Genomic DNA, 20,850 nt, shown 5'->3' on the forward strand with positions numbered 1-20,850 from the left:
AAGAAATCGGATGTCCTTCAATCTGGTGAAATCAGAATTCTGCATAAAATTTAACTTCAAAATGTCTTGTATGGAAATCTATGACTTTGTATTAAATAACAAACCACTACTAAAAGCTGCAAAGTCTAATACAAAGTACATATGGATAAATAAATAACATATAGTTATTTTTAGTTTGATTTTGATGTGAACTTTGCATTGTTTGATGTGCACTTTATTTTTTACTTGATCTCAAAAATTATTTTTTTAAAACAATGTCTTATTTAGTTTGGGTTCTGAAAATCAGTATTTTATTTATCACCAAAGGATGGGTTGTCATTTGTTATTTATATTTGAAAAGCACTTTTTGGGGGGAGTTTATTAGTTATTTTATATGTGAAAAGCACTTTATTTGGGGTTTATAAGTTATTACTACTGGATGTAGTATTTTTGTATTGGTCATTGTTATGTATCAAGTACACTTTGTTTCCTAAAAGTTAAAATAATATTTTATTTATGTACCCAAGCTGGGTCATTCTTATGTTTATAATGTATGTGTAATTTATGATGTTGTATTACAAGGTTAAGAAATAAAATAAATATGTTACTAATTTGTTTTGTTTCTTTCTGTTACTATTTTAATAAACTACAGAAAAAGCTTACTAAATCTCTACTTTTTACTCATTACATGCAATACATTTGCTTTCTTATAGGTAAAAATATTTTTTTATACACAGTTAGTTGTTCAATGCATAAATAGTGTTTAGAAAGTTTATTTCATCACAAAATATATGTATAGTTTATACTACAAAAAAAAAAAAAGCCGTGTGCCGCTAAAGTGTTCGGGTTTGGCTTGAAGAAAAGGTGGCAACCCTAGTTGTAACTGATTTTTAGGGATGAGCTTCGAGTTCATCGGCTGTTCGCCAGTTCGCTGAACAGCGAACAATTTGGGGTGTTCGCGGCAAATTCAAAAACCGCGGAACACCCTTTAAAAGTCTATGGGTGAAATCAAAAGTGCTAATTTTAAAGGCTTATATGCAAGTTATTGTCATAAATAGTGTTTGGGGACCTGGGTCCTGCCCCAGGGGACATGGATCAATGCAAAAAAAGTTTTAAAAACGGCCATTTTTTCAGGAGCAGTGATTTTAATAATGCTTAAAGTGAAACAATAAAAGTGTAATATTCCTTAAAATTTCGTACCTGGGGGGTGTCTATTGTATGCCTGTAAAGGGGCGCATGTTTCCCGTGTTTAGAACAGTCTGACAGCAAAATGACATTTCAAAGGAAAAAAAGTCATTTAAAAGTACTCGCGGCTATTAATGAATTGCCGGTCCGACAATACACATAAAAGTTAATTGATAAAAACGGCATGGGAATTCCCTACAGGGGAACCCCGAACCAAAATAAAAAAAAAAAATTTACTTTTGTACCCCCTTACCATTTCACACAGGGAGGAGGGCCGGGATCTGGGGGTCCCCTTGTTAAAGGGGGCTTCCAGATTCCGATAAGCCCCCCGCCCGCAGACCCCCACAACCACCGGGCAAGGGTTGTGGGGATGAGGCCCTTGTCCCCATCAACATGTGGACAAGGTGTTTTGGGGGGCTACCCCAAAGCACCCTCCCAATGTTGAGGGCATGTGGCCTGGTACGGTTCAGGAGGGGGGGCGCTCTCTTGTCCCCCCTCTTTTCCTGCGGCCTGCCAGGTTGCGTGTCTGGTATGGATTTTTGGGGAGACCCTACGCCATTTTTTTTTAAATTTTGGCGCGGGGTTCCCCTTAAAATCCATACCAGACCTGAAGGATCTGGTATAGATTTTGAGGGGGACCCACGCTATTTTTTTTATAATTTTGGCCGGGGTTCCCCTTAATATCCATACCAGACCTGAAGGGCCTGGTATGGAATTTAGGGGGACCCCCCACGTCATTTTTTAAAAAATTTGGGTTCGGGTTTCCCCTATGGGGAATTCCCATGCCGTTTTTATCAATAAACTTTTATGTGTATTGTCGGACCAGCAATTTATTAATAGCCGCGAGTAGTTTTAAATGACTTTTTTTCCTTTGAAATATCATTTTGCTGTCAGACTGTTCTAAACACAGGAAACATGCGCCCCTTTACAGGCATACTATAGACACAGGTACGAAATTTAAAGGAATATTATACTTTTATTGTTTCACTTTAAGCATTATTAAAATCACTGCTCCTGAAAAAACTGACGTTTTTAAAACTTTTTTTTTGCATTGATCCATGTCCCCTGGGGCAGGACCCAGGTCCCCAAACACTTTTTATGACAATAACTTGCATATAAGCCTTTAAAATTAGCACTTTTGATTATTCATGTTCATGTCCCATAGACTTTAACGGTGTTCGCGTGTTCAAACTAATTTTTTGCCTGTTCGCATGTTTTGGTGCGAACCGAACAGGGTTTTTTTTTTTCTTAATTTATTTTACAGCGGTATCAGGTGGACCTACTCAAGCTATCCCAGTCAGCTCTTATCCACCTCTAAATCCCACTACTTCTGAATCCAAACCCAAAGACGTGAGTCCAGGGGAGCGATCTTCACCATCTGAATACGGCTCCTATTGTGGTCATTAGCAAGCTTAAAGGCCTAGGCTGGGCTAAAGCCACCTGCCCTTTAAAGCTTGCCGTTCGGTAAGCTTAATCTACAGCTACGGTGGTCGGGCACTTTATTTGTGGATGTACACTGTGGTGTCATTATGATCTTTCGGATTTCTAAGAACATCCATTTGTTTTGATATCAACTGTTTTGGACTTTATTTTTAAGCGCAGCTTTTTCCAATCCACGAACAGGGGGGTGTTCGGCTCATCTTTACGCAAATTCCTAATTTTGATTTCTGGTCATGTGTCGGTGGCAAAGCACTTATCTCTATCTCTAATCACTTCCTCTTGATGGTGACATTTTCAAAGAGCAGTGGCTGTGGTAGGATTTACAGAGATGTCATGTGAGCTGTGATTAACAGCCTGGCTTTAGCTTCCCTGTGTTATGCAAGAGACATGATGATGATGAGTCTCTGGGAACAGACTGGAGAAAAGTTTCTTGTAAATGAATATTTTCTGACTATTCTCTGGCCAGTTGCGTATAAAAAGTTATTTTTGGCAGTGGTGTAGCGCTTGCCCCTACAGGAGCTGCAGAATATGATGTCTGCTCTCTGTTCTGCTATGAATCTTTAGGTTGCTCAGACCCCACTGACAGTCTATTTCAGATCTTGACATGTTTAGTACCTATTTACTTGATGCAACATTTTCTTTTTACCAAAAGAATGGGTATTATATTGTAATAGTTGGCACTAAAATTCATTTAACTGTATTTTTTCTTGAAAATTTGCGTTTGATAAACGGCTATACAGATATCTAAATAATTCTCTAGCAAAAAAAAAATGATTTTAATATGTTAATGAAAAATGTCAAAATTCCCCCAGATTGGCTAAAATAATTAAATGCATATTTATTTACAGCTAGTTTAAGCAACCAAATCTGTCTTTATATTATATACCCGTCATTTCCTGTACAGCAGCACTCAACTGGGAGAGGAAAGATCTTACAGGGCTCTGTTGCTTTGAACGGTGCTGTCACTCTAACACTGCAAACATAAGGAGGGAAGATCACAGGGATGGGACAAGAAAAGTCGCTCCAGGTGAGTGAGTTTCTTGGTTAATCCCTACACACACTAGTCAGATGCTAGCCTAGCTCGCATGCTGTGTAACATAAGGAAATGATTCCGGACGGCTGCACTTCCAAAAATCCTTTTATTGAAGCTTCATATGACAAGTGGTTGACAGATGGAGCAGGGGACAAAGAGGTAGACGCGTTTCGTGCAAATATTAGCGCTAAGTCATTACCTATTGGAACTAGTCACCACAATCACCTATATACTGCTCTAATGTGTCATCATTAGGTTACAGGTGAATTAACCAATTAAAATTAGTACTCAGCTTAGCTAGTTTCCTGCAGTTTATTAGCACCTATTTCTCTCCTGCTACCTCTTTGTCCCCTGCTCCATCTGTCAACCACTTGTCATATGAAGCTTCAATAAATGGATTTTTAGAAGTGCAGCTGTCCGGAATCATTTCCTTATATCACAGGGATGGTGTTTGGGGTAATTTTTTAGGTTTATGTTTTGTCAAATTGATGTTTTAGATTAGATGTACGATCTTGCTTTTACAAATCAATATTTAATACATCAGTATTCCCCAGAACACTATGACTTTTCTAAACAGAGAGTACAGCAGTGCCTTGACTACTGCAACTCCCTCCTCATTGGCTTACCTTTAAATAGACTATCCCCCTTCAGTCCATCATGAATGCTGCTGCCAGACTCATCCACCTTACAAACCGCTCAGTGTCTGCTACCCCTCTCTGCCAATCCCTCCATTGGCTGCCACTTGCCCAACAAATTAATTCAAAATACTAACAATAAGTTACAAAGCCATCCACAACTCAGCCCCCAGCTACATCACTAGCTTAGTCTCAAAATACCAACTTAATCACCCTCTTCGTTCCTCCCTAGACCTCCTGCTCTCTAGCTCCCTCATCACATCCTCCCATATCCGTCTCCAGGACTTCTCCCGAGACTCGCCCATCCTCTGGAATTCACTACCCCAATCTGTCAGACTGTCTCCAAATTTATCCACTTTTAAGCAATCCCTGAAAACTTTCCTCTTCAGAGAAGCCTATCCTGCCTCCATCTAACAACTGTGCTATTTTCTCCATTAGCTCATCACCCACAGCTATTACCCTTTTGTATAACTTGACCCTTCCTCCTAGATTGTAAGCTCTAACGAGCAGGGCTCTCTGATTCCCCCCTGTATTGAATTGTATTGTAACTGTACTGTCTGCCCTAATGTTGTAAAGCGCTGCGTAAACTGTCGACGCTATATAAATCCTGTATAATAATAATAATAATAATACAGCAGTAATCCTTTCCTTTCAGATTCACTGTATCGAACTTCAACCACAAAGAGGGGCTCGGGCGGGAAGGGTGCAATTGTGTGTAAATGTCAGTTTTAGCTATTGAGCTCTGTAACCAACAGGCTTTTACAAAACAAGGAGGCAAGGAGATACAGAAATGTATATGAACAGGAGCATAAAAAAAACAGTTCCTTACTAAAGTCATATTTTTAGATCTGTTCAAAACCTGAAGAAATATATATGTTAAAAAAAAACTACACGTTTGCTTAACGTGGAAGTACACTGTATCTGAGCACCACAAACTGAAAATGATATTTAACTCATTTTTAATATTCAAAGTGAACTCATCCATCCATCCATGTCTCCATGCTTTATTTTGTTGAGTAATCACTTTTCTCTAGCTGAAAATTAAATATAAAGTACTTGTGCGTTGTTATGCACCTCACAGCCAACCAAAACTGATATACAAAATAAATACCAAAGAATAATATATCACCCTAGAAATACACATGAAAAATCTGCAACCATTAGCAAGTGACCTCAACACTCTAAAACAAATAATGATAATAAAAATGGTGTGCTAATTCAAGGACAAAAATACAGTAACAAGCTATAATGTTGTGAAACAATGATAAAGTGCGCTAATTCAAGAAGCTATGCAGCAAAAATAAACAAATATGCATTAATGATTATCCCTAATATAAAAAAATAAATTAAAAAAATGCAGTAATACGTGACTTTTTCAAAGATTCAAGAAGCTATAAAAAAAGTCACATGTCCAGTAACGTAATGTGTAGGAAGAGTCGGTGACATCACTTCCGGTCATGGCCGAGACTGGAAGTAGGGATTGTAACGTATTATGTTTTAATAAAACCATTTCTTCTGTGCAATTACTACAATATGGAGTTCTTATTTGTCTTGTATGGCCTGTGAATGGAGGAGAGGAGGAGATCTAATACAGCATAGTGGATATTTATCCTCGATTACTGAGCCATATACCACATCCCTGGGTTTATGCTATAAGAGAGGAGAGTGGAATGTGATTGTCCATAAAGGATCCATATATTAAAGCCTTGTAAGACCAGCTGTGGATTTCGATGCAGGAGAGGAGAGTCTAACGTGAACTGCCGTTAAGGAGATAGATATATATATATATAGATCTATATATATATATATATATATAGATAGATATATATATATATATAGATATATATATATTGATCTATCTATATATATATATATATCTATATATATATATATAGATATATATATATATAGATATATATATATATATACACATATACATATACTTTCAAGAACTGTTTTTTTATTAGCACTTGATCTTCACATCTCATCACTTTTTGATGCTCATGCACTTTATTATTTGGGATTTATCTTAATATTTTTTATGTAAAATCAGATGAATATCTGCTTTTGATCTGAGTACTTTATCACTGTTTCATATATTATCGCATATATTGTATTTTTGTTTTTTGTTTTTTTTAAATTAGGGGTAGTCATTCTTACATATTATCCTCTTTTTTTGCTGCTTAGCTTCTTGAATAAGTGCACTTTATCACTGTTTCACATATTATTGCATATCACTACATTTTTTTTTTTAATTAGGGATAGTCATTCATGTATATTTGTCAATTTTTTCTGCATATCTTCTTGTATTAGCGCACTTTATCACTGTTTTACTTAGCTTCTTGAATTAGCGCACTTTATCATTGTTTCACAACATTATCGCACATTATTGCTTATTACTGCATTTTTGTCTTTTTTTTGCTGCATAGCTCCTTGAAATAGCGCACCATTTTTATTATCAATATTTTTATCTAGCTGTGCCCATCTTGAGTAAGGGCAGATGATTCATGTAACATTTACTTCCTGTGATCCATCTGCCCTTAGCTCAGGCATGCAGGCAGGAGGGCGTGCTTAGCTGAGAATCTCCCTTCCTCCAAATGAAAGAAAAAAATGCTCATGAAGACACGTGGGATGTATGACATAATTTTGTCCTAGGTCAAAAACCAGGAAGCAACTGAAGAAACATAAAAGCAAACGTTTAAATTAAGTAAATACAATATACATTCCTATCTATTTAGTAATGTTAGCAGCATAAGGATTAAAAATAGTTAATGTTGAATGAGGGAGTCTAGTTCTGCTTTAAATATGTCCAATCGGCAGGTTGATGGAAACAGCAACCACTTGTGTCTATATAAACACCCATCAGATGGATGAATACTATTATGATTTCATGATGTGAAGACTCTTGAGCAGTAAGAATGCAGAGCAAAATGAGAAAATCACCAAGAATTTTACAAGGATGACAGGTGATAATGTGAAAAATATCTACATATGACATGCAGATGGACATCTGCATGTCATATGTAGATATTTTTCACATTATCACCATTTAGTAAACTGTAACAAGATATTACCTGAGGCTTCTGAGACTGAGCTGGAGGCTGTGCAAGGGACTGGGAGTTTCCGAGATAAGTCTGTAATAAAGGAACAGAGAAAGTGATAGCATGATCCTGTTGGTTTCCTTACATAGTTACATAGTTACATAGTAGGTGAGGTTGAAAAAAGACACAAGTCCAACCTATGTGTGTGATTATGTGTCAGTATTACATTGTATATCCCTGTATGTTGCGGTCATTCAGGTGATTATCTAATAGTTTCTTGAAGCTATCAATGCTCCCCGCTGAGACCACCGCCTGTGGAAGGGAATTCCACATCCTTGCCGCTCTTATAGGGCGTACACACGGTCGGACTTTGTTCAGACATTCCGACAACAAAATCCATGGATTTTTTCCGACGGATGTTGGCTCAAACTTGTCTTGCATACACACGGTCACACAAAGTTGTCGGAAAATCGGATCGTTCTGAACGTGGTGACGTAAAACACGTATGTCTGGACTATAAACGGGTCAGTGGCCAATAGCTTTCATCTATTTATTTATTCTGAGCATGCGTGGCACTTTGTCCGTCGGATTTGTGTACACACGATTGGAATTTCCGACAACGGATTTTGTTGTCGGAAATTTTATCTCCTGCTCTCCAACTTTGTGTGTCGGAAAATCCGATGGAAAATGTCCGATGGAGCCCACACACGGTCGGAATTTCCGACAACACGCTCCGATCGGACATTTTCCATCGGAAAATCCGACCGTGTGTACGGGGCATTACAGTAAAGAACCCTCTACGTAGTTTAAGGTTAAACCTCTTTTCTTCTAATTGTAATGAGTGGCCACGAGTCTTATTAAACTCTCTTCTGCGAAAAAGTTTTATCCCTATTGTGGGGTCACCAGTACAGTATTTGTAAATTGAAATCATATCCCCTCTCAAGCGTCTCTTCTCCAGAGAGAATAAGTTCAGTGCTTGCAACCTTTCCTCATAACTAAGATTCTCCAGACCCTTTATTAGCTGTGTTGCCCTTCTTTGTACTCACTCCATTTCCAGTACATCCTTCCTGAGGACTGGTGCCCAGAACTGGACAGCATACTCCAGGTTCGGCCGGACCAGAGCCTTGTAGATCGGGAGAATTATCGTTTTATCTCTTGCGTTGATCCCCCTTTTAATGCATGCCAATATTCTGTTTGCTTTATTAGCAGCAGCTTGGCATTGCATACCATTGCTGAGCCTATCATCTACTAGGACCCCCAGGTCCTTTTCCATCCTAGATTCCCCCAGAGGTTCTCCCCCCAGTGTATAGATTGCATTCATATTTTTGCCACCCAAATGCATTATTTTACATTTTTCTACATTGAACCTCATTTGCCATGTAGTCGCCCACCCCATTAATTTGTTCAGGTCTTTTTGCAAGGTTTCCACATCCTGCGGAGAAGTTATTGCCCTGCTTAGCTTAGTATCGTCTGTGAATACAGAGATTGAATGGTTTATCCCATCCTCCAGGTCATTTATAAACAAATTAAATAGGATTGGTCCCAGCACAGAACCCTGGGGAACCCCTGACCATTCTGAGTACTCCCCATTTATCACCACCCTCTGAACTCGCCCTTGTAGCCAGTTTTCAATCCATGTACTCACCCTATGGTCCATGGACCTTATTTTGTACAGTAAACGTTTATGGGGAACTGTGTCAAATGCAAGCCATCTGGTCCCGGTGATTTATTAATGTTAAGTTTCTCAAGTCTAATTTTAATTCTGTCCTCTGTTAACCATGGAGGTGCTTCCTGTGTTGTGTCATGAGGATAAACACTGCAGTTTTGGTTACTGAAGCCCCCCGATTCACTCGTGAAGACTGAGGAGAAGACTAAATTCAATACCTTCGCCATCTCCCCATCCTTTGTAACCAGATGTCCTTCCTCATTCTTTATGGGGCCAATATGGTCTATCCTCCCTTTTTTACTGTTTACATACTTAAAGAATTTCTTGGGATTTTTTTTGCTCTCCTCCACTATGTGTCTTTCATGTTCTATCTTAGCCGTCCTAATTGCACCCTTACATTTCTTGTTGCATTCTTTATAAAGTCTGAATGCTGAGGATGATCCCTCAACCTTGTATTTTTTGAAGGCCTTCTCCTTTGCTTTTATATGCATTTTTACATTGGAATTAAGTCATCCAGGATTTTTGTTCGCTCTTTTAAATTTATTACCCAATGGGATACATTGGCTAATGCCCTTATTTAATATGCTCTTAAAGCAAACCCATCTCTCCTCTGTATTCTTTGTTCCTAATATTTTATGCCAATTTATGCCTTTTAGCAAGGTTTGTAGTTTAGGGAAGTTGGCTCTTTTGAAATTCAGTGTCTTTGTGTTCCCTTCATGTTTCCTATTTGTGTGATTTATACTGAAACTAATTGACCTGTGATCGCTGTTACCTAAATTGCCCCGTATTTCCACATCCGTGATCAGGTCTGTATTGTTGGTAATCAGTAGATCCAGTAATGTTTTATTTGTAGTTGGTGCGTCTACCATCTGACCCATAAAATTGTCCTGCAAGACATTAAGGAACTGGCGAGCCTTAAATGAATGCACGGTTCCCTCCGCCCAGTCTATGTCTGGATAATTAAAATCCCCCATTATGATAACACTTCCCATCCTTGCTGCTAATCCAATTTGTGATAGGAGATCCGTCTCCACTTCCTCCCTCAGGTTAGGGGGCCTATAGCATACTCCCAGTATTATTTTCCCCTTAGCTTCATCCCTTTGGAGCTCTACCCATAAGGATTCCACCTCCTCTCTAGCTCCCTCAGTGATGTCATCTCTCACATTCACTTGTACATTATTCTTGATATATAGGCATACCCCTCCCCTTTTTTACCCTCTCTATCCTTGCGGTATAGGGTATACCCTTGAATGTTTGCCAGCCAATCATGAGAGCTGTTGAACCAGGTCTCTGAAATTCCCACAAAATCCAAATCCTCCTCGTACAACAGTATCTCTAGTTCACCCATCTTGTCCGCCATGCTCCTGGCATTTGTGAACATGCCACATAGTTTAGACCGGTCTCATATTGTCCTCGTATTGGGTGTTTCGAGATTGCAACTAGGACTTGCTACTATACTCACCTTGTGTTTTTGTGCTTTGGTTAACCTACCACTAATGCCCCCAATACTACCCTCTGGAATATCTTCTGCGCTGGCTATCTCTGTCTCTGGACCCTCCCCCCCATCGCCTAGTTTAAAAACCCCTCTAACTTTTTGGCCATCTTCATTCCCAGCAGATCTGCACCCTCCTCATTTAGGTGCAGTCCGTCCCTTCTATAGTACCGGTTACTGACTGAGAAGTCGGCCCAGTCCTCCAGGAACCCAAACCCCTCCTTACTACACCAGCTCTTCAGCCACTTGTTTACTTCCCTAATCTCCCTCTGCCTTTCTGGTGTGGCTCGATGTACTGGAAGTATTCCTGAGAATACTACCTTGGAGGTCCTTTTCCTCAATTTAGCTCCTAAGTCCCTAAAATTGTTCTTTAGGACACTCCATCTGCCTCTGACTTTGTCATTGGTGCCAACGTGCACCATGACAGCCGGGTCTTCCCCAGCCCCTCCCAGTAATCTGTCCACAAGATCCGTGATGTGCCGAACCCGAGCGCCCAGTAGACAACATACTGTTCGGCGCTTCAGGTCTTGGTTACAGATTGTCCTCTCTGTCCTTCTAAGAACTGAGTCCCCTACCACCAGAATCTGTCTTTCCTTTCCCTTTGCTGCCCCCCCACTCTCACTGGAGGAGTTCTTCCCCTGGCAGCTAGGAGAGTCCCTCAGCTCCAGCAGTGCTGGTCCCTGACTGTTTTCACCAATGTCACTCAATGGAGCGTACTTATTGGGATGCTCCAGTCCTGGATCGGCCTCCCTGGCACTTCCCCCTCTACCCCTCCTGACTGTCACCCATCTACTCTTTGTAGTGCCTGCACCTCTTTTTCGCCACCCACCTCTGTGCTGGCCCCTGCCGGCACCTGCAGTGTACGTTCCTGGCTCTCCTTTAGTATGGAGGGACTTCTCAGTGCTGACAGTTGCTTCCCCAGATTCAGAACCTGGGCTTCCAGGAAAACAATGTGCTTACATTTTGCACAGCAGTATTCGCCCTCGATCGGATGATCAAGGAACGCATACCTGCAGCAAGATGTACAAAGAGTCGCCTCTCCACACCCACCGGGCATCGTACCTATTAAATTTAGAGAGGATTTGGGGATTTTACCCTGTCCAAATTACCTAACGGCTAGCTTCCTGGCACTAATACTCAAGACAATACACAGGTACACAACAAGACAATACCCAGGTACTCACAGACCTACGTGCAATCGCAGAACAGTCGCAGACCTACTTGCACTCGCAATACTCAAGTATACAGTACACAATATACAAGTACTAACGATCCCCACACACTACTCAGAAAACACTCAGGTACTCACACTACACAGGTACTATGACCCCTGTTATAACCTCCTGTTTTAAACTCTGGTTTTTAACTCACCACTTATACCAGTTCCACTTTGACTAAGTTCCACAGCCTCACACTGAGCAGGCTCAGAATGAGTCCTACACACAGGTATATAGGCACCTGTGAGCAATTAACTACCCCCCTTAATTGATAGCCTGAAGGAACCAGAAAAAAAAAAAGAAAGCTATTTAAAAAGTGACAGAAAAAGGTGATTGAAAAACTAAAAGGAAAAGCCCCAAAAATGCAACCCAGCAAACAAAAAGCAAGACTTGTTCACTCTAACTCTGGTTTTTAACTCACCACTTCATAAGGACATTTTGATAACAGTTCCTAAGGCCACCCCAATGCCAAGCTTTACAGCTTTTCTACGTCGCTAAACAATTTTGTCCCCTTCTAGCCTCTAGTAGGGCAAGGTCAATATAAAAAGAGTTGCTGGATCTTACGTCCTTTTTATGGATTGTGTAAATACACTTAAATAAAGAAAATTTTACTATTCTGATGATCTAGAACCTGGTTACATCTAGGGCCTTCAGACTGTCCAAAAAAAAAAAAAAAAAAATGATATAATGGATGAAACTAAATACAATTTGCAAAATTAATTTGTGCTACTGATGTAGCACCCTCCTAGATAGGCTGTTAGGTTTGACTAAGCAAATTTAGTGCCATGGTTCTACTGTTATCAGAAGAGCAGTGTGTGATTACTTTTGGCTGCTGTGGGCTCTGCAGGCTGCAAGATCTGCACAACATAGTGGATGGGAGAGTCAGATGAGCAGCCTGAATATTTTTGTAGCTCCAGCCTTGGAGAGCGGGGACTTTTTTCTTTGGAGAAGAAGTTTCCAGCCAGACGGGCTGCCTGTCCATCCTGCTGAGGATCCAGCCTGTTCATCGAAGTCCCAGCTGTGCTCAGCTGGTGGGCCTATCTTTCTACAAGTCCTTGGAAGCTAAAAGAGGGGGGAAGGAGGGCATCTTATCTGGTAGCTCTACAGCCTTTACAACCACTTTAAAGTGTATGTCGGGCAAAATATTAAAATAAAAAAAAAATATACGGTACATTTCTACAATACATGCACATTTCTCTATGTTTTATACCTTTATAGACTCTTTGATGTACAGAAAAACATGTGCTAAACTCCCTGAAATGCTCTCAGCTCCTGTTGTGGGCTGACAACACAGCATTTTTGAGGACTGAGTAGTGTCATCATTGCACAGTTTGTTTTTGCTAAACTATTAAAACCCACCCCTATGCTATTATCCACAATATAGCCACTAATTATTCTGTAGTCCTAAAAATGGACTACATTCTATACCTAGGAGTGTCCATTAGACATCTTGAGTAAACAAGAAAGTTTGCAAAGGACAGCTCTGAATTTTTGATATGACCAATTTTTGCACTTAAAACCATTTCAATCGTTTTTTTTTTTTTAAACAGAAAAAGGTAGCAAACATAAGAAGTTAATTGTTAGCATTTACAGTGGAGAAAATAATTATTTGACCCCCTGCAGATTTTGTAAGTTTGCCCACTTAAAAAGAAATTAAGGGTCTATAATTTTATTATGGATGTATTTTAAATGATAGAGACAGAATATCAACCAAAAATCCAGAAAAAAACACATGATACAAATGTTATAAATTGAGTTGAAATTCAGTGAGTAAAGTAAGTATTTGATCCCCTACCAACCAACAATAATTTTGGCGCCCACAGACTGGCTGCAGTATGTAACACAGATTAGTCCTGTCAATTTAAGAAGGTGCTCCTAATGACATGCACGACAACGTGCATAAAAGACACCTGTCCACAGAATCCACTCCACTCTTTCTTCCATTCAAACCTCATCATCATGGACCAGACCAAAGAGCTGTCAAAGGACGTCAAGGACAAGATTGCATAAGGCTGGAACGGGCTACAAGACCATCAGCAAGAAGCTTGGTGATAAGGGGACAACTGTCGGAGTGAATATTTGCAAATGGAAGAAATACAAAATAACCATCAATTGCCTTCGGTCTGGAGCTCCAGTCAGGATTTCGCCTTATGGGGTAAGGAAGATCATGAGAAAAGGGAGGGATCAGCCAAGAACTACACAGAAGGAGCTTGTGAATGTTCTTAAGGCAGTTGGGACCACAGTCACCAAACAAACCATTGGTAACACAATACGCCCCCATTAATTGAAATCCTGCTGCACCTGCAAGGTTCCCCTCCTTAAGAAGGCACATATACAGGCCCGTCTGAAGTTTGCCAATGAACATCTAAATTATTCAGAGAAGGACTGAGAGAAAGTGCTGTGGTCAGATGAGAAACCAAACTGAGCTCTTTGGCATTAACTCGGCTCCCTGTGTTTGGAGGAAAAGAAATGCTGACTATGACCCTAAAAACACCATCCCTACAGTCAAGCACAGAGGAGGAAATATTATGCTTTGGGGCTGTTTCTCTGCTAAAGGTACAGGCTAACTTTGCCGCATTGAGGGGCCAATAGACAGGGCCATGCATTGTAAAATCTTGGATGAGAACCTTCTTCCCTGAGCCAAAACACTGAAGATGGGTCGTGGGTGGGTCTTCCAGAATATCAATGACCCAAAACATACCGCCAAGGCAACAAAGGAGTGGCTCAAGAAGAAGCACATTAAGGTCATGGAGTGGCCTAGCCACTCTGCAGACGTTAATCCTATAGAAAATGTATGGAGGGATCTGAAAACTCGAGTTACCAAGCGTCAGCCAAGAAACCTTAAGGATTTAGAGAAGATCTGTAAAGAAGTGTGGACCAAAATTCTTCCTGAGATGTGTGCAAACCTGGTACCCAACTACAAAAAATGTCTTATTTCTGTGCTTGCTAATAAGGGTTTATCCACCAAGTACTAAATCATGTTTGGCTTGGGGATCAAATACTCACTGAACTGTAATTCAATTTATAACATTTGTATCATGTGTTTTTTCTGGATTTTTTGTGGATATTCTGTCTCTATCACTTAAAATACACCCATGATAAAAATTATAGACCCTTCATTTCTTTGTAAGTCGGCAAACTTACAAAATCTGTAGGAGATCAAATAATTATTTTCTCCACTGTACATACACTATAGGAAGACATTGATGCAAAAATAGATGGCATTTTGTGATGCTCACAAAATTCTATGGCAACTGTACATACAGTATCTCACAAAAGTGAGTACACCCCTCACATTTTTGTAAATATTTTATTACCGTATATACTTGAGTATAAGGCCCATTTTTTAGGCTGAAACCCCCCCCCCCCCTCGGCTTATACTCGAGTGAGCCGTACAGCAGCCGTACCTTTGATTACTAAAACAGCGGGTGTCTCCCGCTGTGTTATGCAGTCTGTTTGGAGGCCGTCCATTGTAACAAAGCCCCGCCTCCTCCTCGTCCGTAATAAGAGGAACACTGGGGGGCTTTGTTACAATGGACGGCCGCCGAACAGACTGCATAACACAGCTGGAGACAGCCGCTGTTTTAGTAATCAAAGGTACGGCTGAAGATGGGCACAATGAGGCTGCAAATGGGCACAGTGAGGCTGCAAATGCATTGTTTACCCGGTAGCTGCTGCATTTTCCCACCCTAAACTTATACTCGAATCAATACAGTTTCCCCATTTTTTTGTGGTAAAATTAGGTGCCTCGGCTTATATTCAGGTCAGCCTATACTCGAGTATATACGGTACACTCAAGTATAGGCTAGCATACGGGACAGTAAATTTACATTGTTATACAAGCTGTACACCCGCTACTTTACATTGTATCAAAGTGTCATTTCTTCAGTGTTGTCACATGAAAAGATATAATAAAATATTCACAAAAATGTGAGGGGTGTACTCACTTTTGTGAGATACTGTACGTCAAGAACAAGATACTTACCTTTTTTGAGGTGCTTTCATAGTAAATTTGAGGTTTTTGAGACTGGGCCGGTGGCTGTGGAGGAAACATTGGTGATACCTTAGGTTTCTGAGACTGTGCTGGAGGCAGAGGAGGATACTCTGCAGTGCCAAAACTCCCCTAGAGAAAAGAAAAGATAACTTTATGATGTAGCATTTTGCATATTTACTTTACGACTATCAACTGTTTGCACAGTTGAGAATGGAAAATAATGCTACTTACGTGGAAAAACCACATTACAATCATCAATCAATAGAGAATATGCTAACAATGAGGTTGGTTAATGCATTCTTACCAATATATACTGTGAGTATTGAAGTTCAAGGAAACATACATGAAGCGTTAGTAAAAACGTTTCCAGTAAACGCACTATAGGCATAGGAAGACCTTTCATTTAGGAGCTCTAAAAATTAAATTTGTATTTGTTACATTCACTAATAGCCAAATTTGAAAGGAAATTCCAATACCTATAATTGAATAGGTAGTAATAGTTATTATTATTAGTTATTATTTCAGATTTTCGAATTTTCAGGTTTTTAAATTTTTTTTGGATTTTTATTCTTATTTTCGGATTTTTCGAATTTACGAAAAAAAATTGTTAAACAGGTTTTTGTTAATTAGCTTATTTCCGAATTAAAGCAGAGTTCTGCTTAAAAAAAATTTTAAAGTCAGCAGCTCCAAATACTGCAGCTGCTGACTTTTAATAATCGGACACTCACCTGTCCCAGGGTCCAGCGATGCGGGCGTACGAAGCCTCGCTCGTCTCCCCCTCCTCCCCAGGGGTGGTGGCATTGTAACTGTGGGCGCCCGGCTGTGGCTTCACAGCCGGGCACCCACTGGGCATGCGTGAGCTGCGCCTCCTGACAACCCAAATGTGGCATGTCAGGGGGTCACCTCCCTTAAAGCGGAAGTTCAATTTTTGGGTGGAACTGCGCTTTAACTAATTATTTGAATTTCGACGAAAAATGAATTTGTAACAAAACAAATTGCACATGTTTAATGCTTTGCGTCCACGACATGTGAACAGCCCTGTCCGGCTGTTATTTAACAGTTTGGGTGGGAGGTCGGGGATGTTAAAACCACAGCCCAGCTGCCTGTTTTTACCACCCCCTAACTGCCCATCTGAAAAAGACCTAACACTAAAGAATCTCCCTTGCCAGCAAGGGAGCGACACCTTCAGCGATGGCTGGTCCATAAGGAGTGCAGGGGCGCCGCCTCCCTAATATCCATGCGGGGTGCCGGACGCATAGATTTCTATGATTTTTTTTTTTAAGCGCATGATTAGAGCCAGAGGCTCTAATTGGCTTCAAAAAGGTTGGGCTCCGGGCGCAGAGCACTGCACCCGGAGCCCAACCACTTGTGACAATAGCGAATCAGAATTCGCTATTTCCTTCCTGCTTCTCCTCCCGGCTAATCAGGACAGGAAGTGGGTCTTAAGACCAGATTGGTCGGGAGGAGAAGCCGTCCGAGATCTGTATGGGGTAAGTGCGCACCTGGCTTGGGGGGTTTGTTTGCCGCCCCCTCCCCCCCCAAAAAAATGGAGCATCAGCCGCCACTGGACACCTTGCTCATCCAGGGACTGATGTTGCAGAAACTGGGGAGCATTTCTCTGCCCCCCATAACAATTCTGTCACTGGAAACTTGTCATCAGTGAGAGGATCTCAAGCATGACATGGCCCTAATAAGGATAGCAGCAGGAAAACTGTTTCAGATGAACAATGGTATTATAATGGATTGTACCAAATCTTACCAGAGGGGTTGAGGCATCAGGATTTTGTGGCTCTTGTGTGTGCTTTGGAGCATTGAAAATTGGGTTGTTCATGCCTGAGTTACCTTCTGCAGATCTCCTGCTACAAATGGAGGAAACACTTCTGTCATTTTACATCATACAGTACAGTACAGTACAGGGATAACAATGCTCCCCTTCCCCTCATTCCAGAGTCTTCAAAGGATATGAAATACTTGGAGGATCATTCACATTTCATAACACTAAACCATTTTTACCATGGATTCATCTACACAGAAACACAACTACATATAATACTGTTAACAGGCAGAAGCTTGCAATAGACAGTAAAAGCTGCTGCATGCCCCCAGCATTTGGTCTGACTGTTCAGTATAAACCTATGGCTCCTCCCTTGGGTTGTATCCTGCAATTAAACCCAAATTCTGGCTGTTATTCCATGACTTCCAAAAGTGAATCGTACATATTTGTGTTTACAATGGTGCAATTGTACATTTCTATTGTCAAAAGATGGCCCTAAAGCCAAACTATAGGCAAATATAAAAGACAAGAATGCAGCTATGTATTCCTTAATACATCATTATATCTGTTTTTTTAGTACCTGAAGTTGACTTGGTATCAGCCTTTTGCAGTTCCTGTACAGCAGAGCTCAGACGAAGGGAAGGAGAAGCAGCACAAGGAGCCAATCAGTTGTGCTGCAGTGCAAGGAGACAGCAAAGTGACAGAGAGATGATTTCATCAGTGTGCTGCTTCTCCATTCACTGTCCAGTCACAGAAAGACCTGTGTTACCCAACTGCAGCAGAGAAATATCGGGTCTCCTGAATTGGCTGGCAGAGCTGTGCTGTGTGGCAGAGCTATGTAAATCTCAGGACTTGATGCAGAGCAACGAATATCCTGTGGAAATTAATACAGCTTGCAGATATGTCTTTTTATCTTTATATGTATGCAATTTGCCTGAAGTTCAACTTTAATTCCCCCATGCTGATTGCCTTGTTTTCTAACTATGCTATATATCAGTAGTAGCACCCCCCAGTTCGGTTTGCACCAGAACCTGCGAACGGACCGAAAGTTCATGCAAACTTTAGAACCCCGTTAAAGTCTATGGGACTTCAAAATCAAAAGTGCTCATTTTAAAGGCTAATATGCAAGTTATTGTCCTAAAAAGTGTTTGGGGACCCGGGTCCTGCCCCAGGGAACATGTATCAATGCAAAAAAAAAGTTTTAAAAACTGCTGTTTTTTCAGGAGCAGTGATTTTAATGATGCTTAAACTGAAAAAAAAGTGAAATATTCCTTTAAATATCGTACCTGGGGGGTGTCTATAGTATGCCTGTGAAGTGGCATGTGTTTCCCGTGTTTACAACTGTCCCTGCACAAAATGACATTTCTAAAGGAAAAAAAGTCATTTAAAACTGCTTGCGGCTTTAATGTAATGTCTGGTCCCGGCAATATGGATGAAAATCATTGAGAAAAATGGCATGGGTACCCCCCCCCCCAGCCCATTACCAGCCCCTTTGGGTCTTGTATGGATATTAAGGGGAACCCCGCACCCAAATTAAAAAAAGGAAAGGGGTGGGCCCCCCAGGCCCTATATACTCTGAACAGCAATATACAGACGGTGCAAACAGGACAGGGACTGTAGGTTTGTTGTTAAGTAGAATCTGTTTGTAATTTTGAACTGGTACATTTTTAAAGTGTAGCTCCAGCTAGGGTTATCACCCCTGTAACATTTGTTTTTCTGTCTGTGCACCTCTTCAGAAGATTTCACCTCACTTTCTGTCCCAATGACAAATGTTTTTAAAAAATTTGGGGTTTTTAGTGAAACAAGGATTGGTGATAAAGCATCAGTGAAGAGGAGACATGTCTTTCCCATATTAACTCTTACAGGAGAGTATTTCCCTTCCTAGGGGTAGATTTCATCTCACTTCCTGTTGTCTCCTTCCGTTTGCAAGTAGGAGTTGTTTGTAAGTTGGATGTTTGAAAGTAGGGGCCTGCCCTATATACTCTGCAGAAATTTGGGCCTTAGGTGTTGGTGTTGCCATAACACTGTAAGCCCTCACAGTTACTCCTGGTGGGCGCCGGAACGCCTTATATCAAGAATTGTAATTACATGCACCTGTTGAACAGGGGCAGAAAAATTAGGCCTTTGGTGGTGGTGGTAGTGGTGCTGGTGCCACAACACTGTAAGCCCTCACAGTTACTCTTGGTGGGCGCTGGAACGGGCCCTGCTGTGAAATATTAGATCAAGAATTGTAATTACATGCACCTGTTGAACAGGGGCAGAAAAATTGGGCCTTTGGTGGTGGTGTTGTTGCCACAACACTGTAAGCCCTCACAGTTACTCTTGGTGGGCGCAGGAATGGGCCCTGCTGTGAAATATTAGATCAAGAATTGTAGTTACATGTCCCTGTTGAACAGGGGCAGAAAAATTGGGCCTTAGGCACTGGTGCCACAACACTGCAAACCCTCACAGATACTCTAGTTGGAGCACAAGAATGAGCCCTGTTGTAAATTATTGCATCAAAAATTGTAATTACACGCCCTGTTAAACAGGGGCAGAAAAATTGGGCCTTAGGCACTGGTGCTGGTCCCACAACACTGCAACCCCTCACAGATACTCTAGTTGGAGCGCAGGAATGAGCCCTGCTGTAAATTATTGCATCAAAAATTGTAATTACACACCCTGTTAAACAGGGGCAGAAAAATTGGGCCTTAGGCACTGGTGCTGGTCCCACAACACTACAACCCCTCACAGATGCTCTAATTGGAGCGCAGGAATGAGCCCTGCTGTAAATTATTGCATCAAAAATTGTAATTACACGCCCTGTTAAACAGGGGCAGAAAAATTGAGCCTTACGCACTGGTGCTGGTCCCACAACACTGCAACCCCTCACAGATACTCTAGTTGGAGCGCAGGAATGAGCCCTGCTGCAAGGCATTGCATCAAAAATTGTAATTACATGCCCCTGTTAAACAGGGGCTGAAACATTGGGCCTTAGGCACTGGTGCTGGTGCCACAACACTGCAACCCCTCACAGATACTGTAGTTGAGCGCAGCAACGAACCCTCCTGCAAAATATTGCATCAAAAAGTGTAATTAGACGCCCCTGTTAAACAGGGGCTGAAAAATTAGGCCTTAGGCACTGGTGCTGGTCCCACAACACTGCAACCCCTCACAGATACTCTAGTTGGAGCACAGGAATGAGCCCTGCTGCAAAGTATTGCATCAAAAATTGTAATTACACGCCCCTGTTAAACAGGGACTGAAAAATTGGGCCTTAGCCACTGGTAGCGGCGCCCAGAACCAAAAATGTTCTTACAATCTATCAGCATGATCATTGAGGAGGAAGAGGATAGTCACTCAGCATAACAGGATAGTCACTCAGCATCAGCATAGGCAGTCTTGAAGGGATCTG

General features: G+C 41.0%; 1 protein-coding gene across 2 annotated transcripts in view; it reads right to left on the reverse strand.

Annotated features, from left to right (window-relative positions):
* LOC141133093 (zinc metalloproteinase-disintegrin-like VLAIP-B) overlaps positions 1-20,850 on the reverse strand; it is a 158,207-nt gene that overhangs the window by 15,110 nt on the left and 122,247 nt on the right. The window contains exons 20-22 of one of the 2 annotated variants that reach the window (XM_073622222.1): positions 17,442-17,541; positions 15,674-15,811; positions 7,347-7,406 (exon numbers count right to left, since the gene is read on the reverse strand). In XM_073622222.1, the coding sequence (XP_073478323.1) occupies positions 7,347-7,406; positions 15,674-15,811; positions 17,442-17,541 (298 nt within the window). Of the gene's footprint in view, positions 1-7,346; positions 7,407-15,673; positions 15,812-17,441; positions 17,542-20,850 lie in introns of those variants that run through there. The other variant, XR_012243010.1, reaches the window with a different exon arrangement.

This window comes from Aquarana catesbeiana, linkage group LG03 (assembly GCF_042186555.1).
Source record: "Aquarana catesbeiana isolate 2022-GZ linkage group LG03, ASM4218655v1, whole genome shotgun sequence".
Taxonomy (NCBI): domain Eukaryota; kingdom Metazoa; phylum Chordata; class Amphibia; order Anura; family Ranidae; genus Aquarana; species Aquarana catesbeiana.